Raw genomic sequence first — 19,174 nt, 5'->3', positions numbered from 1 at the left:
AAGCCCTGTACTGTTAGAGAATCACCAGTTGGAGCGTACATCAGTAGGTATGAGGACAGGTAACGAATCCCAAACCGCTTGTTTTGACAGGAACGAAGGCCTATATGTGCAGTCACTTTACACAGTGAATACGCGCTGCTACCAGTGCCCCTCAGCGTGGGGGACCAGCAGGAAGATCACCTGGGCTGTCGTCAAACTCCTGAAGCACCGCACAGCGTTTGTCTGCCAGCTGGATTACTTGTGACGAGTTTTAGCATGGTAGGCGCTCCAAGGAAGGCCACAAACAAAGTATTCACGACCGGCAGCATAGATTTTCGGCGTCCTGCCTGGCAAACCGTTTTTGCAAGCAGACTGAACTACCAGCAGCTCCCGCCCTCGGTTTCACCTCATGATCGAGGGTTGCAGCTTAGGCTTGTAATAGGGTAAGAGTCCTGAAGCACCCAAAAATATATAGTGCAGAGACCGGGGTACGGGAGGCCTAAACAACTCTGGCACTTTCTAAAACTGAACTAGGTGCAAACCTGGCGCTACGAGACCGGGCCAGGGTCGCGGCGATTTCTCTGAAGGCTTGATCGCACAGACCGGCGGTCAAGCGGTTGTGATTAGACAGCAAAGAGATACCTGATTGCTTTCCCGCCCCTCTGAAGTCAACTATACAATGTAGCTTGGCAGCTGCAGCCAACGACAGATCACCGCTATTGCTGGGCTCGTGGAACAGCTGTAACGGTCCGGCCTTCTATATTTGTTCGTGGTGCGGGACATCGAGTAGCTAAGGTGTCAGCTGGACTGCGACCGGGTTACACCTTGTCCGGGGGCTGCTCAAGGTAGCTGCCTCAGTAGAGGTGTCCGGAGAGATAGGGTAAGCGGAGCCGTTGGGACGGCGGAACATCTACGGTTAAGTGGAATCGTCAAAACGCCCGATGCCACGCTGGACGGAAACAACGGGCACGCTTGTCCTGCTAGGCTCAGGGTTGGCTCCTTGGTTAAAGGGACGGACTTCTGGCGCCAAGGGAAAGAAGCGAGGAGGCAGGCGATGACAGAAAGTTCACTACGACGGTGATGGCTTCAGAATAGTGAATCGCGCTACAACAACACCGGACAGCTGCGGCGTGGTACACTCCGCCAGGGGCGTGTGTTCTGGAGGATCTGCGCCGTCCCCAAGCTCTAGGCGCTTCTGAACTCAGATTTCACCTTTGTGCTTACCCCTGCCAAGAATTTCTGCTATGCAAATCGACGCAACAAAAGGGACTTTTTGTACCTGTTGCTACTGGCGAACCGAGCCATTCTCGCGCACCATTTGCCGCATCACAATAGCACACTCGCATCTTGTGGACGGCCGCGAGATTTTGAAGGCGCTTTTGCGCTTGCCTCAGCCTGTACGGTCTAAGTCGACTAGTCGGTAAAGGAAGCAACGCCTGGAGGCATGCTCCTCACATTCTGCAGAATGACTAAAACCCGGTTTGGCAGTTTTGTCCGGTGGACAACCTCAAAGTGGGCTTGGAAAACCACTGGAACTGGATTGCCCTGACACAGAGTGGCAACACTAAGGGTTTCCACGCTTCGAAGGCGGGGTGCCTGGCTGCCCGCGTCCATCTACGCGAGGATAGGCAGGCGAATGACGCTTCAACTAGAAGCCGCGCGCCACACTTTTGAACTAGCCGCGCTCTTGGGACAAAAGCGGCTCAGGAAAACCTTACAACAGCTCTCCCGGCAAGTGAATGTGTCCGGACGCCCGTTTTTCGTATCCGTCGCAGATGTCCGTTCCGGGTGCGTGGCCGGACCACAGCCCGTCGCTTGATACGTGTCCCGGCCATGTGCAAGTGCGGGATTAACGAAGGTCACAGCTGTTTGAAGGCCGCTGAGCCACCCTTCGGAAAGGTGGTGATCATCCGAACTCGTGCGTGTGCCGTTGATCGTAGCGAGGGAAGTGGGGTAGGGTGATGCAAGTGAGATTATTTATTTTGTTGTTGCGTACGCGCGGTTCTTTTCTTTCCTGCTGTCATTTTGCGATCGTTTTCTTCCGACCTGTTTGCAAGATGTCAGAGTGGGATTCCGTCGTTAAGGAATGGCTTGTTGATACGGGCTACTGCTGTGCTGGTGGAATCGCGAGCGTAAGCCGGATGCACCCTTCACAATGCTGCTTTTGTGTTACCGTTGTGGCTGCCCCTCCTGTGTCACTTTTTGATACAACAGTGGGTGTTGTGGCTGATTGCAGTTTTCGAATGTCCGTGACTGGTTTCTGTTGGTAAGGTGTTTTTAACGGCTTCACTGAAATTCTGGGGCCGGAGAGACGCTTGGTGAATCGAGGCGGTTCGTTTCGGCGGCCAGGACGCCGGTTTTAATGAGCAGAAGCAACTGGTTAGGGTATTCCTTATCACCCGTAATTTAATAGCAACAGTATTACTTGCTGAGTGTGTGTCCGTGTTCTTTTCACTTGCCACTTCCGGTTGAGGCCGGCCGTTTTCAGTAGGCGACGGGTGCTTCCAGGCTTTAGGGCAAGGGCCGTGTGGCAGCTCCCGTTGCGGCGGTCGTTTCTGTCGTGTTTCTCTATCAACTTAATGCGTGTGCGCGGGGCTGCAGCAGGAACTGCGATGGGCGGTTACGGTGCGTGGTTGCACGGGTGTTTTGTTATCCTTCAGGCCGAGGATGGCTCAGTGTTCGCAGCGGCGGCGGATGACGGTGACGGGTGGTCGAAGTTGTTCAAGGAAGACCATGAAGAGGATGTTCTCGGAGAAGATGGGTCTGTGTCTGGAAAAGTAACCATTAATGAGGCTTGCACCCTCAAGGCCGCAGTGGATGAAGGAAGTTGCCCCAACGGAGTGTGGATTGGCGGACAGAAGTACAAAGTGGTTGCTCCGGTAAGTAGTGAGTTTCGAGGTGGCGGCCGAGCGGCAGTCGAGAGAGGGGATTGGAAGGATGTGTTTTTCGTTTCCTGCCGTGTTTCAAAGCGTTACGCGTCGCGTGTGCGTGCGATTGTTTGACAGGAGAAAGGTTTTGATTACAATGGGACCAGTTTCGACATCACCATGTGTGCCCGACCCAAGGGCGGTGCGCATTTAATCAAAACCCAGAACGGCTCCATTGTAATTGCACTTTACGATGAGGAGAAGGAGCAGGATAAGGGCAATAGCAGGACGACTGCCCTGGCATTCGCTGAGTACCTACACCAGTCTGGATATTAAGTCCGAGCCTTATGTCTTGGTCGCCGTGAGCTGTTTTCTGGCCGGGCACTTTTGAATGATATTGTTGTGCTTTTACGGGAGAGCCAGGTGTATTCCAGCGCGCCGAGTTTCTCAGTCGCGTGTTGACATGGCTCTTCACAGTCTAAACTCGTATTCGCGTTGCTTCATCCATCGTGGACTCAGACGTCGGGCTTCGTGTGTTCGATATTGTGTGTTCATGGTGTTGTTTCGGGCACCATCAACCAAACTTACCATAGAAGTCAGGTGTTCTAACTGGGACTGAGTTTGAAAACGCCATGGAGCCATTAAAAAGCATACCGCAGTAGAACATGACGTTGAAGGCGTGGGTAGTAATGTCTGCTGTCGGAGGACAATGCTGCCGCAGTCTCAGTGCGCTTCGCGAGTTGCACGCTTTTCAGGCTGTACTGCCACTTTCTGCATACCGGGGGCGCACTGCACTGCGTCCTCTCATGAGAACCCCCGCATTCTTCGAAGCAACTATCTCACCGTGTACCCTGGGGACCCCGGAGACACAAAACAACGACCAGGCAGTGTTCAAGTGAGCAATCGGCTGGGCTCTCTCTGGCGATGCGCGTGGCTGCCAAGAGGTGAAAACAGGGACTCGTTAGTGGCTTGTGAGGCAAACATGCCAGGATTAGCCCCTAGTGGCCGAGCCTTCTAGAAGACAGTGCTGTACCAAGTCTGGCTGCGACGCGGTCAGTCACTGCTTGGAGCCCGAACCGCGTAGTTCCTCAGTGACATGTGGACGTGGGAGGCCGGCGTGCGTCAGCAACGGTGGACCGAGCCTCTTCTCCAATCAGCATAGCCTTGCGAAATCAGTTCCACAATAACCGGCTTCACAGGACAGGCGGCGCCTGATAGCAATGCTAGGGTTCGAGTTAGGTGGTTATCGGCACTTAGTGTGGATGGGAGCCACTCTGGGCCAGATGAAATGACAGTTGGATACTGCACACGGACAAAAAGAATTCAAGGGTACCACGCGTGAGCCGGTCGTATCTACACAGGTGGCCCGCCCGTCAGGGGCCACGAATAATTTGTACCGAAAACCAACGTTGAGACACGCGGTTCTCCAGTGATTCGCTGGTCTCCCGCCACGGCTGGAGTGGCGAAGCTTGCCGACTTGTTTCTTCGCGAGCTTCGGTATATAAATCGCAGTCGGCATGTCTCATGATGATGTTTTGGCTCAGATGATTTTCTGGTAGCGGCTGTGCTTGACCCGTCCGCCAGCACGCCAACAAAAGCAGAACCGCGAGGTGTAGTGATGTTCTCCCGCAGCACCGGTTCAGTTGCAAACGGGAGCAGGTCTCAACCAAGGGCGCCAATCCACTCTTTTTTTTCAGGGTGACGCGAGCTCGCGGGGTCCTCGTGGTGTCAGAGAGCAGATCCGGCAACAGAGGCAACGGACGCGGGTACGTCTCTTCGATACGCTGCGCCAGTTGGCCCTACTTGTGCTGGCGATCGTACACGGAAGGGCTTGCGAAGTAGCAGGCTGAATCAACCTGCTGCTGCCAGACCGGGGGGGGGGCGATTGTCAACGAAGCGCTACAAGAATAGTTCAAGGCTTCAGGGTGTCTGAACAATCCGTTAGTCCCCCAGTCGGTGGCAGCCTGCTCCTCTTGATTCGTCCTGCTACGATGTCACCTGGACCGGACTGCCAGCACCGCCTTCACTTGGTGAAACCTGTCGTGGGCTACCGATGTCATTCCTCATAAAAGCGCGGGCATCTTCTCCGCTGATACTCCCTTCCCCTGCTTCCAATCCCGAGGTTTGGTGGGGCTGGGGAGCCAGAGGACCTGCTGGCACAACCCCTACAGGCACGAAACATGTAACCTCGCCTGCCGGAGTCCTACTCCTGACCGAGGCCACTGCGATTATCGGGGTGCCACCTATGCTTGCGCCAGCCGCACACACAGAAGGCCTTTTCAGCGGGGGGAAAAAGGAAACACTTGGGTGGAGCGGCTCCTCCTGCCCCATCCCTGCAAGTGGTATCGCCCCAGTTCGCGGAGAGAGACCCGGAAGGGGGCTCTGCAGCGCATCCCGCCCAGTGTCACGCGGGTCTATAGTTGGCTCACGTCCGCCTGGCGGCGAAAACAGCCAAGTGGAGAGAGCACGGCCAACGTCATGGAACTTCGATTTCGGTGAAGGAGTCTGGCAGGCGGGATCCACCGCGGGGGCTGAGCGAATGCACTGCTTCGGTTTCCGACGACGCTGCAGCCGCAACGTGGGCTGTGCGAACAGCAGACCCAGCGGCGCCTGCGTCTGCACAGTGGCGCTCGTCTTCTGGTGTGGAGTACCACTGTGTTCGTTGCCAGGTTGGACGTGGAACCGCTGGAAGTCAGAGGCAGGTGTGGTATGTTGTATCCGCCGCTCCTCTGTCAAGACCGCAGGCGGTACTTGCCCGGCTGAATTGCCGGGCCAGCGCTGGCCGCAGAGCAATGCTAAAGCACCTGGACTGCCGGAGTTAAAAGCAGATGATAAAGAAAGACTAGCAGTCGCTTGCAGTGCGCGCACTCCGCCGCGGAGAGCAAGAACCCCTGGAAAGGAGAAGATACCGGGTCACACAAGACTTACAGTTTAGGGTGTTGAGCTGCCGACAGCCGCGAGGCGAAGCGGCGTGCGACAGCATAGTGACTCGAAGCCGACGGATGATTCGCCCCGAAATGCTGGGAGTCTAAATGGTATGCAGTGTGAAGGACCCTGAATAGCCTGCTGCTCATTGGTATCGCCTGGCCGTAGCTACTTTAGTAGAGCCAGCGCGTTCGCTATATGACTGGAGTATACCAGTCCGTATGCTGTCACGCAGGTTGGGAGCATTACTAGACTTTCAACTCTTTGTCGGAGCTCACATTCCGAGAAACGTACCCTTCACATTTGCCTCGCTCAGATAAAAGTACGCCTTCTGCAAAGGTGACATTGAATCACGCGAACCTCCAGCTCCAAGCAGACCGTCCTCTAGGAGAGGCTCTTTCGAGCAGTCATCATGTGCAACAAGCACCCAGACGTGCATGACACTGATCACACACATCGTAAAAATAGCATCGGTGAAACCAGTGATGTTCTGGGCAAACACCGAACCCCGGTGGCACTGCACAGAGGTTGTACGAGGAGTTGCTTGGCCGCAAGTCGGCGGTGCATATGCGGCACACGGAGTGAAGCGCGCAATGTACTCGAGGGAGGTGTCCAAGTACGTCAGCTAGTTAGAAGTCATACCATGAAACACGACACTTAGTTCTTACGATGAGGCTGGATTTTCCTCAAACCAAACTATACAAGGCGATGTCTGCAGTCCACCAGCCATCCCGCTTCGGAAATCGGACAACTACCTCGCTTACGAACTACGAATGTCCGGAGACTGACAAGTTCTTCGGCCTGAAAACGTGCGAAGAAAGGCATAGCGTATATGACCTTACATAACCATGGGGCGTAGCTAGCGTGTACCCATTTCCAAGCACGCGCATGCGAGGCCCCGATGCATGGCATGCCAGCCAAAGCATTCTAACAAGCAGACAGCGTCACGCCTCCGCTTAGTCGACTACGGGAGTTCGTGTAGCCTAGGGCGGCTCCGGCCTCGTAGCAAGTTCTTTGGGTATGCAGGCGGTAGACTGTCTCACCTGGGATCTCGCCTCTCGATTTTTTGAACGTACTCAACGAGGTCTTCTACGTTGAGTGAGTCGGTAGTCGCCTCTTCGTTCTCGCTCTGCCTTTCAAGACTTCGGATCGCTTCTGCCTCATTCCGATGTTTCTGTTCACTCCTCCCCTTGGGCTTTCGTCGACGCATAAGCCAGCTGCCCGTTCCAGCCACAAGCGTTTTGCGCGACTGTGCGGAGGCCGGTCTTTGCAACCTCCTGTCTCGTTTCCAAGCCGCCGTCAAGCTGCCACCTGTTCCTTCATATTTTTCATGACTAGCTTCAGCAGCCGTCAGCTGAAGATAAACATCAGATGTCTCCTCCTTGCCGCTCGTCAGGTGAGCATTTGGGCGCCCCCGCGAACAATGTCCGACCTCGCTATCATCCCCTTGGCAACTCCGTAAACCGACAGAGTCTCTGGGCCGGCCCGCCCCTCCATCTTTACTCACGGGACTACTAGCCACACACTGGCGGAACAGTGGCCGGCGCCCTAGGCCCTCGGATCTACCCTTCCCGTCTTGTGCGCTGCTGGCCCCCCGACTCCGCGAAACAGCATGGGTCACGACAAGCTTAACATCGTACACTGCCCCTCCTGGGAGTCGAGGAGGCTGCAGTCTGAGAAGCTTCTCCAGCTGTGGTCTCACCCCCTGAGGCAGTGAGGAGGGGCGTAGATCTAAGAAGTGGACGCCCACGCCCCGGGAGGACCATTGAGTCCTTTCATGCTCGGATTCACCTGAAGCAAAGCACAGCCTTCGAGCCCTCAGCGTAACGTCGGGAGGCTTTGCAGGCTTCGTGTCTGCGACCATGTCCCCTAGCTACTTGTTTATGTCGACAGTTCGACGACGAGTCTGAGGAGTAATTCCTTACTTGTATAAGCAACGTCCCCAGGCCGCGGACTCGAAGTTGCCGACAGATCTACTTTACTTCCGGCGAGGTTGAAGTTTGGTCGCGCAGATTGAGGGGGCTCGCGAAGTCTTGATCCGCTCGAGGAACTGCCACGCATCACAGCATCGAGCTCGCAACCAGGATTTACAGACCGCTGAATCACGGAGAACCCGGATGTCCCCTCAGCAGGCGGTGGGTGAAGAGGACAGGATGGGCGAGTGAAGCCAGCCGAAGAATGCACAAGGGGCATCATCCCGCGGACCACACTGAAAATTTCCTCGAGATTCTCTTTGTCGACGTCGTCAGATTCAATCATTCGGCCAGGTGGCGGCGAGGCTATTGAAAGAGTCCGAAAAACTCTGCAAAATAAATGCGACAGACACAAGTCGGAGGCGCAACGGACAAGGGGGCGTACACGTCGTTCACTCGTCGTGTTTTCGTTATGGTTATAAAGGGCTTGGATTCCTCGGGCTAGGAGGGGGGAAGATCCTCCGTCCGGCTGTACAGCTGTCACCTCCTATCACCATTGCGCCAGATGGTTCGGGAGCTAAGTAGCGAATCTCTCAAGACGTCTGGTGAAACTAATCAACGCCCGCGCCCGCCAAGTCGCGTTGATATCCATGACGCCGGCACGCCTAACATCGCTCTGCTCTTCAGAGCGTAACTGAGGACACCTGGGCCTTCATAGAAGCACCCACGTCTATAAATGTTCTATAACAGCATTCGAGGTGCGCTCCGTGCACCCCGCTGTATAAATAACTTGCCCTGTGCGCAATTAGGGTTGTGAAGTTTTTACTGACGGCTACGCCACCTTGTAGACTGCTTGGAAGGTGCTCCACAGCTTGAAAACTGGGATCTACTCACTGTAGCACGTACAAAACGCCTGCGGCCTGCTGCGCAGATGCAGATGCTGTTCTATCCTTACCTAGAGAGTGCCTCAATAAACCCCGACTTCTGAAAAACAGCTGGGGCATGGATCTCAGCCAAAAGATCGCACGGACTCAAAGACAGGCAAACACCGTTCTGAAGGTCGGAAAGAGGATGAGAGGTTGCTCCGCCGCCGTTCTTCACATCTGGCGAGTCATCAGACGCACAAGTCGACGTGTGGCCGCGGGCAGTGTCGGGGCATCCACATTCTCCCTCGTGAGACTTCGACTCTTCGGCATTTCCCTGGGCCCGAGTGTCCTCCAGCACTCCAGCGGAGGACAATGACCGAAGAGACTGAGGGGGTCGCGAAAGGCGTCTTTCAAAGGCCGTTTCTGCCATAGTAGAGCTGCAGAAGAGTATAACAGAGCACACCGCAAGAAAATGAAGCAATACTGCGTGCATGTGTTCCTGGGAGGTCGCTAAATGATCAGCCGTCACTTGGGTTGGGAACACGGAAAAACGGCTCACCGGCGGAGAAGACACCTAGCCATGGTGCCAGAAAAGTAGTAGTCAAGCACATATCAAATGAAATGACGTCTGCATTGTGCAGTTATGAGTTTGGTTCACAGTTTCTGAGGCCCTGACAATATTCTACTGGCTTACATTTGAAGCGCCAGCTCGACGACTCAGTACGACTATTTCCCATCTAAGGTATCATGGAGCGAGCGAAGAACATAGGTAAAGAAGTCGTGCCACTAGGGTAGACGGCCGAAGACGGGGTCACTAGATGGCCGGGTTACCCCCCCTTTCTTTTTATTCCGAAGTTCAGCTGTCAATCTCCCAGTACGCATATCTATTAGTATACACCGGAATGCCGGAACGAGTCTTTTGGATAGCTCCGGTCGATTGAAGCAGCAGCGCCGTGTCCGATGCCGAAGAGCTTAAGAAGAAAACGCTTACCAGGAACTTAATAAAGTGCGAAGATCCATCAATGCTGCTGGCGGAGTGGACAGATAAAGCTTGAACATCGTGAGTAAAATGGGACGGAGGGGAAAATTCCCTGGGAAAAGAAACAAGAAGCAGCTTTGAAGAAGTTCTAGAGACTATCAGCTACCGTGCTGCAAAAGAAAAAAAAGTTGTTTTTCGATACAGTGGCATATCGCCCAACTTCAAAAGTCTCTAGAGAGAGCTCCTTTCAGCCAGGGGCTATTCACCCCTAAGAAAAAATCAGAACTTACTCCTCCAGACGAGTTTTTTATCAGAAGCTAGCTCGTCTATGTGGACAGACCCTGTTAGTCCTCCGCACCCTCCCTCCAAAACTGCCAGGACAGGACACACATCATGCGCCCAAATCAAGGGTCTTTCGAGTGGGCGCTGGTGCCGCTGCCGCTGGAACGGCAGACCCATAACAAACATGGATGCAAGCCGTTTTTTGAATGTAAGCTCTGACCATGGCTATATAGCACTATCCCGGAAAGTTGATAGTGTGCAGTCGGGATGGGTATGTCACGAGACATCCCGTAGCTGCGCATTCACGCGCCCCACTCACCTCTTCCACGAGGTGTATCTTTGGGGGTATGACGTGGGAACAGGCGCCAGGCGCGTGAGGCCTCTCTGCATGCCGGGCGTGCACCCCATCCAGGGAAGAGTGATATAGAAGAGATTCAATACTGACTGGTCTTGTGTCTAGTCCGCGTGTGGCACTGGCACAGGTATCCTCAGGCGCTCACAAGCAGCTAGAACACTAGCGTACTGCGGGATAAAGTAGCCGGAAGAGATGCCAGGAAAGTGAATCGCGTCCGAGTGCGTGAAGGACGTTCTGTTGCTTACAGCAAGCGGCACAGGCTTTCTCGGAGAAACAGGAGTGATCGAAGGAGAACTCTCCGTTGATGATAAGCTCGGGAGCCGCGCTCAGACACTCCTCGTGGAGTCGTACATAGGCCAGTAGGAAATAGAAGAAGCCCACAGGCGCACCGTTGCTCGCACCCTGCACAGCACGGAAAACACATCGATCACGAAATCGCAGTTGAAGCACACATTACCTGACAGCGGCGTGATGCTACTGCACCCCGTCGACCTGGCAGTAACTTCCCACTATCGCTGCGTAAAGAAATCCCCTATTGCAGCGACACTTCCCCGGAGGTGCGACAACAGTGCCGGAGAGTGGAATCGGATGTGTGCTCTTCTTGCTGGACCCCCTGTCTGTACAGAAAACCAGGTGTCGTATGAACAATCTGAGAGGGAGACCGAGGAAAAAGGCAGCTGAATTTTAGCCCGGTTACGCTTCCCTCCTCGAGGATGTATGTGTGGTGAGATTCACAGCCTAGGAAATAGGAAAGACTCGTGCTGCCCTCTTTTCAACTCCCGCTGTTTGCTTTCAGTCTACTCAGCACCCTAAGCCCCTGGCGCCCCGAGGGTTGCATCTCTGGGGCTATTCACGCACAATCTAGGAGAGCGGACATGTCCTATCAGTACACCTTTCTTTGACTGAGGTTTGCGTGATGTCACAATGGCGCGACATCCGGAAAGACACAAGAAACAAGAATCCGAAAGAAATCGCTCTCTTCCCGGATTCTGAAAGATCCTCCGCTCATGCAGACCGGCTAACCGTACTTCACGCGTTTCTGTGAGAGGTTTTTCAAACGCTGAGGCTCGTTAGATAGCGACGCGCAGATGACGAATGAAGGTTGTTGAGCACAGCATGGGGTAGGAACTGCGCAGCACGTGTTCTCGTGTCTTTGTAGCTACGGTGTTTGGCGCTGCCGCCTCACCGTGTGTGCCGACGAGTAAAGTCATCTTTTACCTTGCACAGCTACACGCTTTACTGGGCACATGAGCGGCTAGACAAGTGATACTGCAAGCAACGTTTCTCAAGGCTGGAAGACCAATGATGGAGGAGAGCGACCTGACGTACGAGACCGTATTCTATCATGAACTCTATAGCAGAGCCTCACAGGACTCAACGGCGTGGAGCATGGCCTTAAGTCTCGAATCTCAACCTTCATCTGTAGTTGTCGCAACTGTCAAGCAATCTGAGAGAGAACCCCCCTAACTACGTGTCACTCTTGTGGTTCAGCGGCAGTGATCGTAAGCGCCCTCCTACGGAGCTTACTTTCAACTCGGCTACAGCCCGCCACACAGTCAGCAAGTTTCGCACGTCCCGGAACCGATCGAAAGCGAGTGTGTGTACAAGTCTGCGAGTGGAGCAAGACACACAGGAAACAGCACACAGTCCAAGAATCCTGGTCTACTCCATGAAAATTGGCAGCAGTGGGCTGCACGAAATGGTTTACTCTTACTTGCGCGAGAGTCAAAGCTGCGCACGTTCGTCCGAGCAGGAAACCACGTGACAGCAATCCCTACTCTCGGATGAACCTTGTAGGCGGACTGAGTTGGTCAAATGGTGAGATGACAGTAGCACTGGGAGCTGACCTGACAAACCCTTTGGCGACCAAGCTATTCATATATGCCACAGCTCCACACTCGAGTACGCTGCGTCCATACGCCGTTCGAAACAACAGGTGGGGGCGGCGGTCGTGCACTGCCGCTGAGATGGTCTTGGCAATTTCGCAGACTCACATCATCTGGCTCCAGGACGCTGAGGGAATAAGGCGCTCCACAGATCCAGTGACTCCCGGTGAAAAAAATTGCAGGAGCTGCCTGAAATATAAAAACGCATGCTAACGAAAGTATCCCTGAAAAGAGTGGTTCTTCCTGTCGTGGAGATCAGCCGAGAAAATGGCGCATCGCCTGGCCTCTGAAAGACTAACTCGCTCCACCAATTGAAAGAAACCTCCCTTGACATTATCCTACGGCATCGGGCGCCGTAGTTCAATCTGTTTTTCCTGAAATCACGGCTGACGAGTCTCAGTGACGGAGGTGTGCCTCGGACAACGAAGACGAGGAGGGAGGGGGGGGGGTCTTGAACGAGACAGAAAATACCACCCCAGCTATCGTTCTGTGGACTGCGCGGGCACGCTATCTGTACGTCGCGTCTCTGCAGTCAGCTCGGTGGGCTGACATCGTGACAGTGCAAATTGGTGCTCGACGACATGCATCACCTACCGGAATATTCGTGCTGCATTGGCGGACTGCTCGACAGCCTGTTCAGGAGGAAGTAGCAACCAGGGAGAAAACAGAAGCACGAACTCCTGAAGAAGCTGAACAAGCTGTAGCAGCGACGGCTGCGGTACGAGGAAGAGAAAGGCCGCGCAGATATCATGCATGCCTGCAAGATGACACGCACGCCGCAGGGGTCGCTGGGGTTTGTTTCTGTTGTCTGTCTTTTTCCAGTTGAGGAAAAGCCCACGACGATCGGACTGTCACGCCACCCGAGTATAGAGCCAAGCAATGTAGAGGTACTAGCACGGCTACAGCAAAGCGGAACTATTACCCGTTCGTCATCTGTGCAAGTGTTGGAACGTCTGTACAGGGTGACGATCTCGTGCCCGGAAGCAACCCTGTCCGCTAGGGACTCGTCGCCACTACCACAGATCGGCAAGCGAGACACCACCTTTTGCGATGCGGAGACAATGTGGTACTGCATTGCGCCAGCAAGCACGCATCGAACAGAAGAGATCCTTAGTTGGAAGATGATATTTATCGACCCTCTGCTGACAAGACTTTCTCTGTTAGGTAGTTTGGGCTCCTGTGTACTAATCACCAGGGTCGCACGAGTTTAGTGACCCTGTGCCAGGTACTTCGACGTCCTTGAGTACCTGGCCTTCCCTGAGCAAGTCTTCACGAGAGGAACAAAGATTCACTCGACCGTAAGACCACCGGGATTAGTATGAAGGGACGCAAACTACCGACGGCGGAAGGCCCCGTCAGCAAAGGGTCACTGTACCTGCCACTCACTGCATCACGTGCACACATCTCGTGTAGTGTGGGGAGATGTGTATTTATTGCACACCAGGGGTATCGATACGAGCTGCATGATTTTACAACCAGCCTATAAAAAGCATGGAAGGCTTACTACGGTTGTATACTCTAAACGAATTGCTGCATCGACACGTGCTAGGTAGACGGTCACCTGAATTTCACCGCGCCGACACCACCGACGTCGCGTGTCAGCAGCACACCGCTGATACTTAGTACCCCAAACTGAGGGAACAAGAGACACTGACCGAAACTTACCCTGCCAGTAGCACACGTTATTCATCTTACAAAAAACGGATACGGCATCCACCAGGAGGTCCCTGTCTGTGTCGTGAAGGCGGCCACTTGTTTTCGCGCATTCACCGCTTTCTTTGGCATGCATCCAGCGTTGTCTGAGAACGTCACCGAGAAGGAGATGAAGATCGAGATCGTCCTGAGTCTTGCCTTCGGCAAGGTCATTTTTGCCTTCTTGTTTGACCCCTTCAGTTGTCCCCGACGTTTCTTTATTCTGCGCGTTGTAAATCTGGATAAAGCTCTGAATGTGCGCCACAGTATTCTCGGATGAAGGCAACAGGGCAAGCCAGGTTTTGAGCGACAATGATTCTTCTCCTGACTGTGGGAGAGTCATCCCGGATGACAGCTTGGAATCCCGAGCTGCAGCGTCCGGAGTAGAGGTGGTCTCTGCAAAGTGCTGACAACGCGGAGGAGGCTGGTTCGCGTGCGGGAGCTCTTGACATGCACCGTGATCTTCTTGAATTGCTTCCGGGGAGTCCCGCAGCGCAGCTAGACGAGGCGCGCTTGACGACGTGGTGTCGCACAGGGCTTTCTCATTCCCCGTCGCGGTCTCGGCCTCTGTAACCTGGCTAGGATGAACCCACCCAGGGTCAGAGTCCAAGACACCTGGATACGGACTGGTACGATCAAGGCGTAATTCACCGTCACATTGGGCGATGCCACGCAACAAGATGGAATCTAAGGTCCTGTTTTGGAACGCGTCCTCTTTCCTCGGCGAATGATCAGAGAGCGGAAGGCATTCCGGGGAAAGCTGTCGTCTAACATGACAAACGTTGACGCTGGAGAAGTCGGTTTCCTCTCCCGAGCTGTCGAACTGCGGAGCAGGTTGTTTCGACCGGTGCACCAGGGACGGCGGGACGCGCGTTCTTGTGGCCTCTGTATCATGAAACAGAGGCAGGTGATTTGTTCCCTGAGAGGCCCGGGACGCTCCGTCTGATACAACTAGTGATGACGAGAATGACGGCTCGGCAAGTCGCGCACCAGCCGAACTGTGAGGTTTCGAGAAGATATCCTTGACTGGTTCACCAGCGCGGTGAAAGTGCACTGGAAGCGCCGAAGAGTTCGTCAGAGAAGGCGCTGAGCCGCCCGGAGCGCAGATGGAAGCACCCCCTGCAGTCGCCGGCTCATCTAAGTGACAGCCCAGCACAAACACCTGCTCTAACCCCCAACGAGCGTCACCACCGATTCCCTTAGACGCAGTCTCCTCTCCCGTCTGAAGACTGAGCCCACTGTGACAATAGCCGCTCAAACCCCGGCTACTCGGTTGAGCAGGCACGCTGGAGGAAGAAATATCCGTGTTACCAGCAGTGTCCCCAGCTGTTGCTACTGCCTCGCTGGGCAACGTGCTACCCGCCCGTGGCCCAGGCTGCTTATTTTCCTTAGAGTCATGACTGGGCAACGCACTCGTGTGAAAAAGCACTGGCCGGACCCGAGGGAGGAGTGTCTCTCTCTCCTGTTGATCAAAGCTTTTGTCATTCAAGGAGTCCTCGGTACCTGGAAAGTGCTCGTCTGTTGGGGCCTGTTGCATCTGACAACCTAGGGCACGGGCTGCAAAGCACCGATGGCGTGTGTCATCAGCTTGCTGCTCGCGCGCCCTTTCCGTTGGATCTTTCTCGTCCCCTCCTCTCATGCTGCACCGGCCCGCCTGCAGAGTAGCGGACATTTCCCAAAGCTCGTCGCTAGACACGTTTAGATCCACCGTTCCTGCCAATTTGTCCTGAGGGTCCCCAGGTCCACGCAAGATTCTACTTGCCTCCTCCCGCCCATCTAATGCACAGAGCCGCGACCGCGAGCATAGATTGGACTGTGCGGACTGGTTGCTGCAGCTACTTCCTCCTCCAGTACAAACAAACTTGAACTGTGTCGGCCCGTGACGGCTGTCGCCCCGCGCTTCCGCGGGACACTCCCCCACCATGTGGTTGTGCACCCTCTTGATGGCAGGAGAGGGGCCTGCACCCTGGAATTGGTGGTCTGCCCGGGCACCTGAATTCAAATCGTCCAGGTCCCGTGTTACAGAGTCCTGCACTTGCCACGGAAGGCCGTGAGCGTCTCTTACCTCGGTATGCACGCTACATCGGTGGCCGGAGGGTTGGTACTTCACGGTCCTCCGAAGGACTGAGGCGTCTCGCCCAGCATTTCTCAACGACTTCGTGAAATCCCCGACAGTGCCCGTGGCCCTGGGAACCTCGTGGGGCCCCGCCTCTCGCGGTTCCAGTCCTCTATGGTATGGCTGCAGCACACACGGCGATGCAGCCTGCTTTTCTCCCTCGAGGCCTCGACAACAGCCAGGAGGCTCGTCCAGCGCGTCAGCCGCCACGTGTTGCTCTTCCAGTATTTCCTGATGCCGTTGGGGCTCGGGGAGTGTACGGCGGACCGAAGCGGCCTCGGTGGAGTTAGCCGCCACGCTCGTGAGAGAAGCCCCATATCCATCTGTGTGAGATGATTCCGCCAAGAGTCCGCCCGTACGGCCTGAAACGCTCAGAGAGGTTGCTGCTTCACCTTCCATCACAGCAGTTAACGAGCCGCAACGCGGTGTGTCAGCTCTTTCATCGCCACATCCGTTTCTGTTTGCGAACGCCGTAGAGCACCTCTGCTCCATAAGCTCGACCATCTCAGTCTCCGCAGCCCCAAGGGCCTCATCATTCTTCGTTGCCGCCGTCTTACAGTCCGACAAAGGGACCGTACACTGTCCACTATCTCCCTCCAGGGAGGCGCTTCCGACGAGAGCTTTTTCTTGAAGAGCTACGTTTCCGGCCACACAGGAAGATACCAGGTCTCGGACTACGGAGAAGTCGCTGCATGGCGCAGTGTTTTCACCGGTTGACACGGTAGGACAGCCGGCAACGTGCGAGCGCTCACGAGCTTCCCTCGGACTCATCGCACCAGACATGCTCCTCTCACCAGACGACCAGTCTGTGAGAGAACAGGGCTCGCGATCTCTGTCACCGTGGCTGCCTGAACCCACAGTTCCGTGTTGAAATCGCATAGCCGACAGCGAAGGCGCCCGTGTGGGCTCTTCGGGGTTCACCCCTCGGGAAGGCAGGTCATTTGGTGGCTGCGGCTCCACCTTCCTTGGTAGACCAAATTCGTCCCCCCTGGCGTCACGAAAGAAAAGTTCTTTTTCCTCTCCACTCCCTGGGCGACCCGAATGGGACGACGGCAGAGAAGTAGCCAGCGGAAGAAATTGGTCTCCATTCTGCATTTGAGCTGACAATCGAAGCTGGGTCAGAAACGCTCTCGAGGAAACTTCCGGGGCTTTCCCGTCTGCCGAGGAGGCCGGCGTCACCGTACACTTGCGCGCCAGGGATGTCACGAATGCGCAGCTGCTTGGATTTGCCGTTTCCTTGTCGATGCAGTGCACGGAGACGTCAGAAGCAAGCCCCTCGCCGTTTGTGGATAGAACGGCACAAGGCACTCCCGCAATTTGTTTGTTAGCCGTAGTCCCAACAGACCCTGACGCAGCAGTGCCGGTGCCACCTGCCGCGTCAGGACGACGAGGCTGTGTTCTGACAGGCTCGTTGTCGACACACGGAGAGGACCGCTCGGATTCCCCTCCTTGGCAACTGGTCCCGCTAACACTCTCGTTGGTCGTCGAAGACTCTGGGTCTCCATTTGAATTCCTGTCATGTAGCGGGTACGTTAGAGGCATATCTCTGGATCCGCTAACAAAAGGTGAAGGCAGATCAGCGGGCGAGCAGGTGGCGATCAGCGCAATGTCAGATTCTCTGGGCGTCCCAGGGAGGTGCGCTGAGAGGGCCCACTCTTGTCTGAAGCACCCACCACCTTGTAGAAGGCCATCCGCAGCTGTCTGGACGGGAGACACAGCTCGAGTCGCAGGAGGTAAATGTCCCAGGTTCCAAGATTGTGGCGGGTTCGGCGTGTAACCACTCTCAGGCGCAACTGGGTACCTCAGAACCCCTGCGAGCGACCGTAACTGTGCCTGTGACCTAGCAAATGGTACGGTGAAATTCCCCACCTGCCAAGCGCGCCGTACGGGTCCATATGCATCTCTCTCAAAACCGGCGTGTTCTTCGTTGTTGCCACGAGCTTTGGGAACAGGCGGATCCTCTTCTTTGCCATGACGCGGTCCACACCGACCGTTGTCTCTACCGTCCGACAAAGGGCTTGCAAGGCGCTCCCTACAACCGAGTGTAGGAAGTTCACCAGCGATTCCCCCCATTTCCTGGGGTGATTACTCTGCAGTGCTGCTCTTTGTACACTTGTTTGGGTCCTGCCTACTCCTAGTTCTCATTCTCCGTTGGTACACGAACAGCACACACTCGCTACAACACTCAGCACACGGCCACGCCACGGTGTTGCGAGGGGAAAGGCCAGTGGAGGAAACTAACAGTCGGTGTATCGACATAGAAGACGGACGGCAGAAAGAGTACTGGGGCCTGGGGCTTCTTTTTTGTTTGAGCGAAGCAGTGTCAACTGCAGCAAGGAGCGACTGTGCCAACAACAAACACGATCGGAGCGAAGACTGAAGCTATACAAGAGGCCGAGGGAACAGTTGGCCTTTCGAAGTGCAGTCTCGAGATAGTTTGCGACAGCGGGAAGACGCTCTTCGTTCAGTAACGGGGCTGCTGCTGCGGAAGACAGTAAAACGACGGACAGAAAGCTATCACCGAGCAATCCGGTTGAGACAGGCAGCGTCTCGAGGCCCGAGGGCTTCACATGTGTCCCAGCGCCAAACTTTTCAAGAATCTAGAGACCACCACAAGCGGAAGGGGCCCTGTGTTGGCTGGCTTGCTTAAGCGCCCCCGTCCTTCGAGCGGACAGCAGCCGCGCGGAAAAAAGAAGACCGGAAAGCTGACTTGACGTCGACGCGAAGTTTATCATTCAATACGACAATAAACACAGTGCAGAACGCGGAAGCCACTTCTTGCCAAATCCTGTGACCCGCAAGAAGCGAGACATCCACTAAAAATTACCCTGAAGTCAGGCAGACGCAACGGCGCTGCATCGCCACGGTAAGACGAAAGCCGCGAGCAACGAGCGCATCTGGAAACCCCGTGCTCTTCCTGCTCATTTAGCATACCATCCGCGGAAAAGTTTTTGCTTCTCTCGAGCATTCTGCCCCCAGACAAGTCCGATGCAGGACTATCCACCAGTCTCGTCTGTGCACGCGCGCCGTGCCGCCAGGAAGCCCCTCCCGGGCCATAGGCTTCAGCGATGTCGAGTGAGAAATGCAAGACAACCAGCGGAAAAACGTAAAGCTGTCCACTGCATCAATGATCAAGCAGTAACGATCTTCTGCGCGGGCGCATCCATTGCATTGATCATCAAGCAGGAACGCCCTTCTGCGCCCGCGGCAACCCAAAGGCGCAAGAGGTGACAACTCACCTGCTCCCGGTGGGGATCGAACCCACGACTTTCGGCTCATAAGACCGACGCTCTAACCAACTGAGCTACGGGGGC

General features: G+C 55.1%; 2 protein-coding genes across 2 annotated transcripts; one reads left to right on the top strand and one right to left on the bottom strand.

Annotated features, from left to right (window-relative positions):
* The first annotated feature begins 1,882 nt into the window (after window positions 1–1,882).
* CSUI_002367 (profilin) lies at window positions 1,883–3,363 on the top strand. The gene is made up of 3 exons (XM_068062569.1): window positions 1,883–2,111; window positions 2,640–2,858; window positions 2,985–3,363. Exons 1-3 carry the CDS (start codon window positions 1,941–1,943, stop codon window positions 3,180–3,182), a joined length of 588 nt encoding a protein of 195 aa, XP_067925458.1. The 5' UTR covers window positions 1,883–1,940; the 3' UTR covers window positions 3,183–3,363.
* A 1,469-nt stretch (window positions 3,364–4,832) lies between these two features.
* CSUI_002366 (tbc domain-containing protein) lies at window positions 4,833–19,053 on the bottom strand (the record flags this gene model as incomplete). Its single annotated transcript, XM_068062568.1, has 12 exons — window positions 13,718–19,053; window positions 12,647–12,809; window positions 12,161–12,241; window positions 11,694–11,775; window positions 10,412–10,568; window positions 9,820–9,900; window positions 9,542–9,641; window positions 8,640–8,987; window positions 7,697–8,073; window positions 6,815–7,562; window positions 6,066–6,214; window positions 4,833–5,737 (listed from the first exon to the last, which is right to left on the bottom strand). Exons 1-12 carry the CDS (start codon window positions 17,931–17,933, stop codon window positions 4,833–4,835), a joined length of 7,407 nt encoding a protein of 2,468 aa, XP_067925457.1. The 5' UTR covers window positions 17,934–19,053.
* Window positions 19,054–19,174: the final 121 nt, after the last annotated feature.

Source organism: Cystoisospora suis, assembly GCF_002600585.1.
Source record: "Cystoisospora suis strain Wien I chromosome Unknown contig_1010, whole genome shotgun sequence".
Classification (NCBI taxonomy): domain Eukaryota; phylum Apicomplexa; class Conoidasida; order Eucoccidiorida; family Sarcocystidae; genus Cystoisospora; species Cystoisospora suis.
Note: the sequence above shows the minus strand (reverse complement) of the source record. Positions and strands in the feature narration are given on the sequence as shown.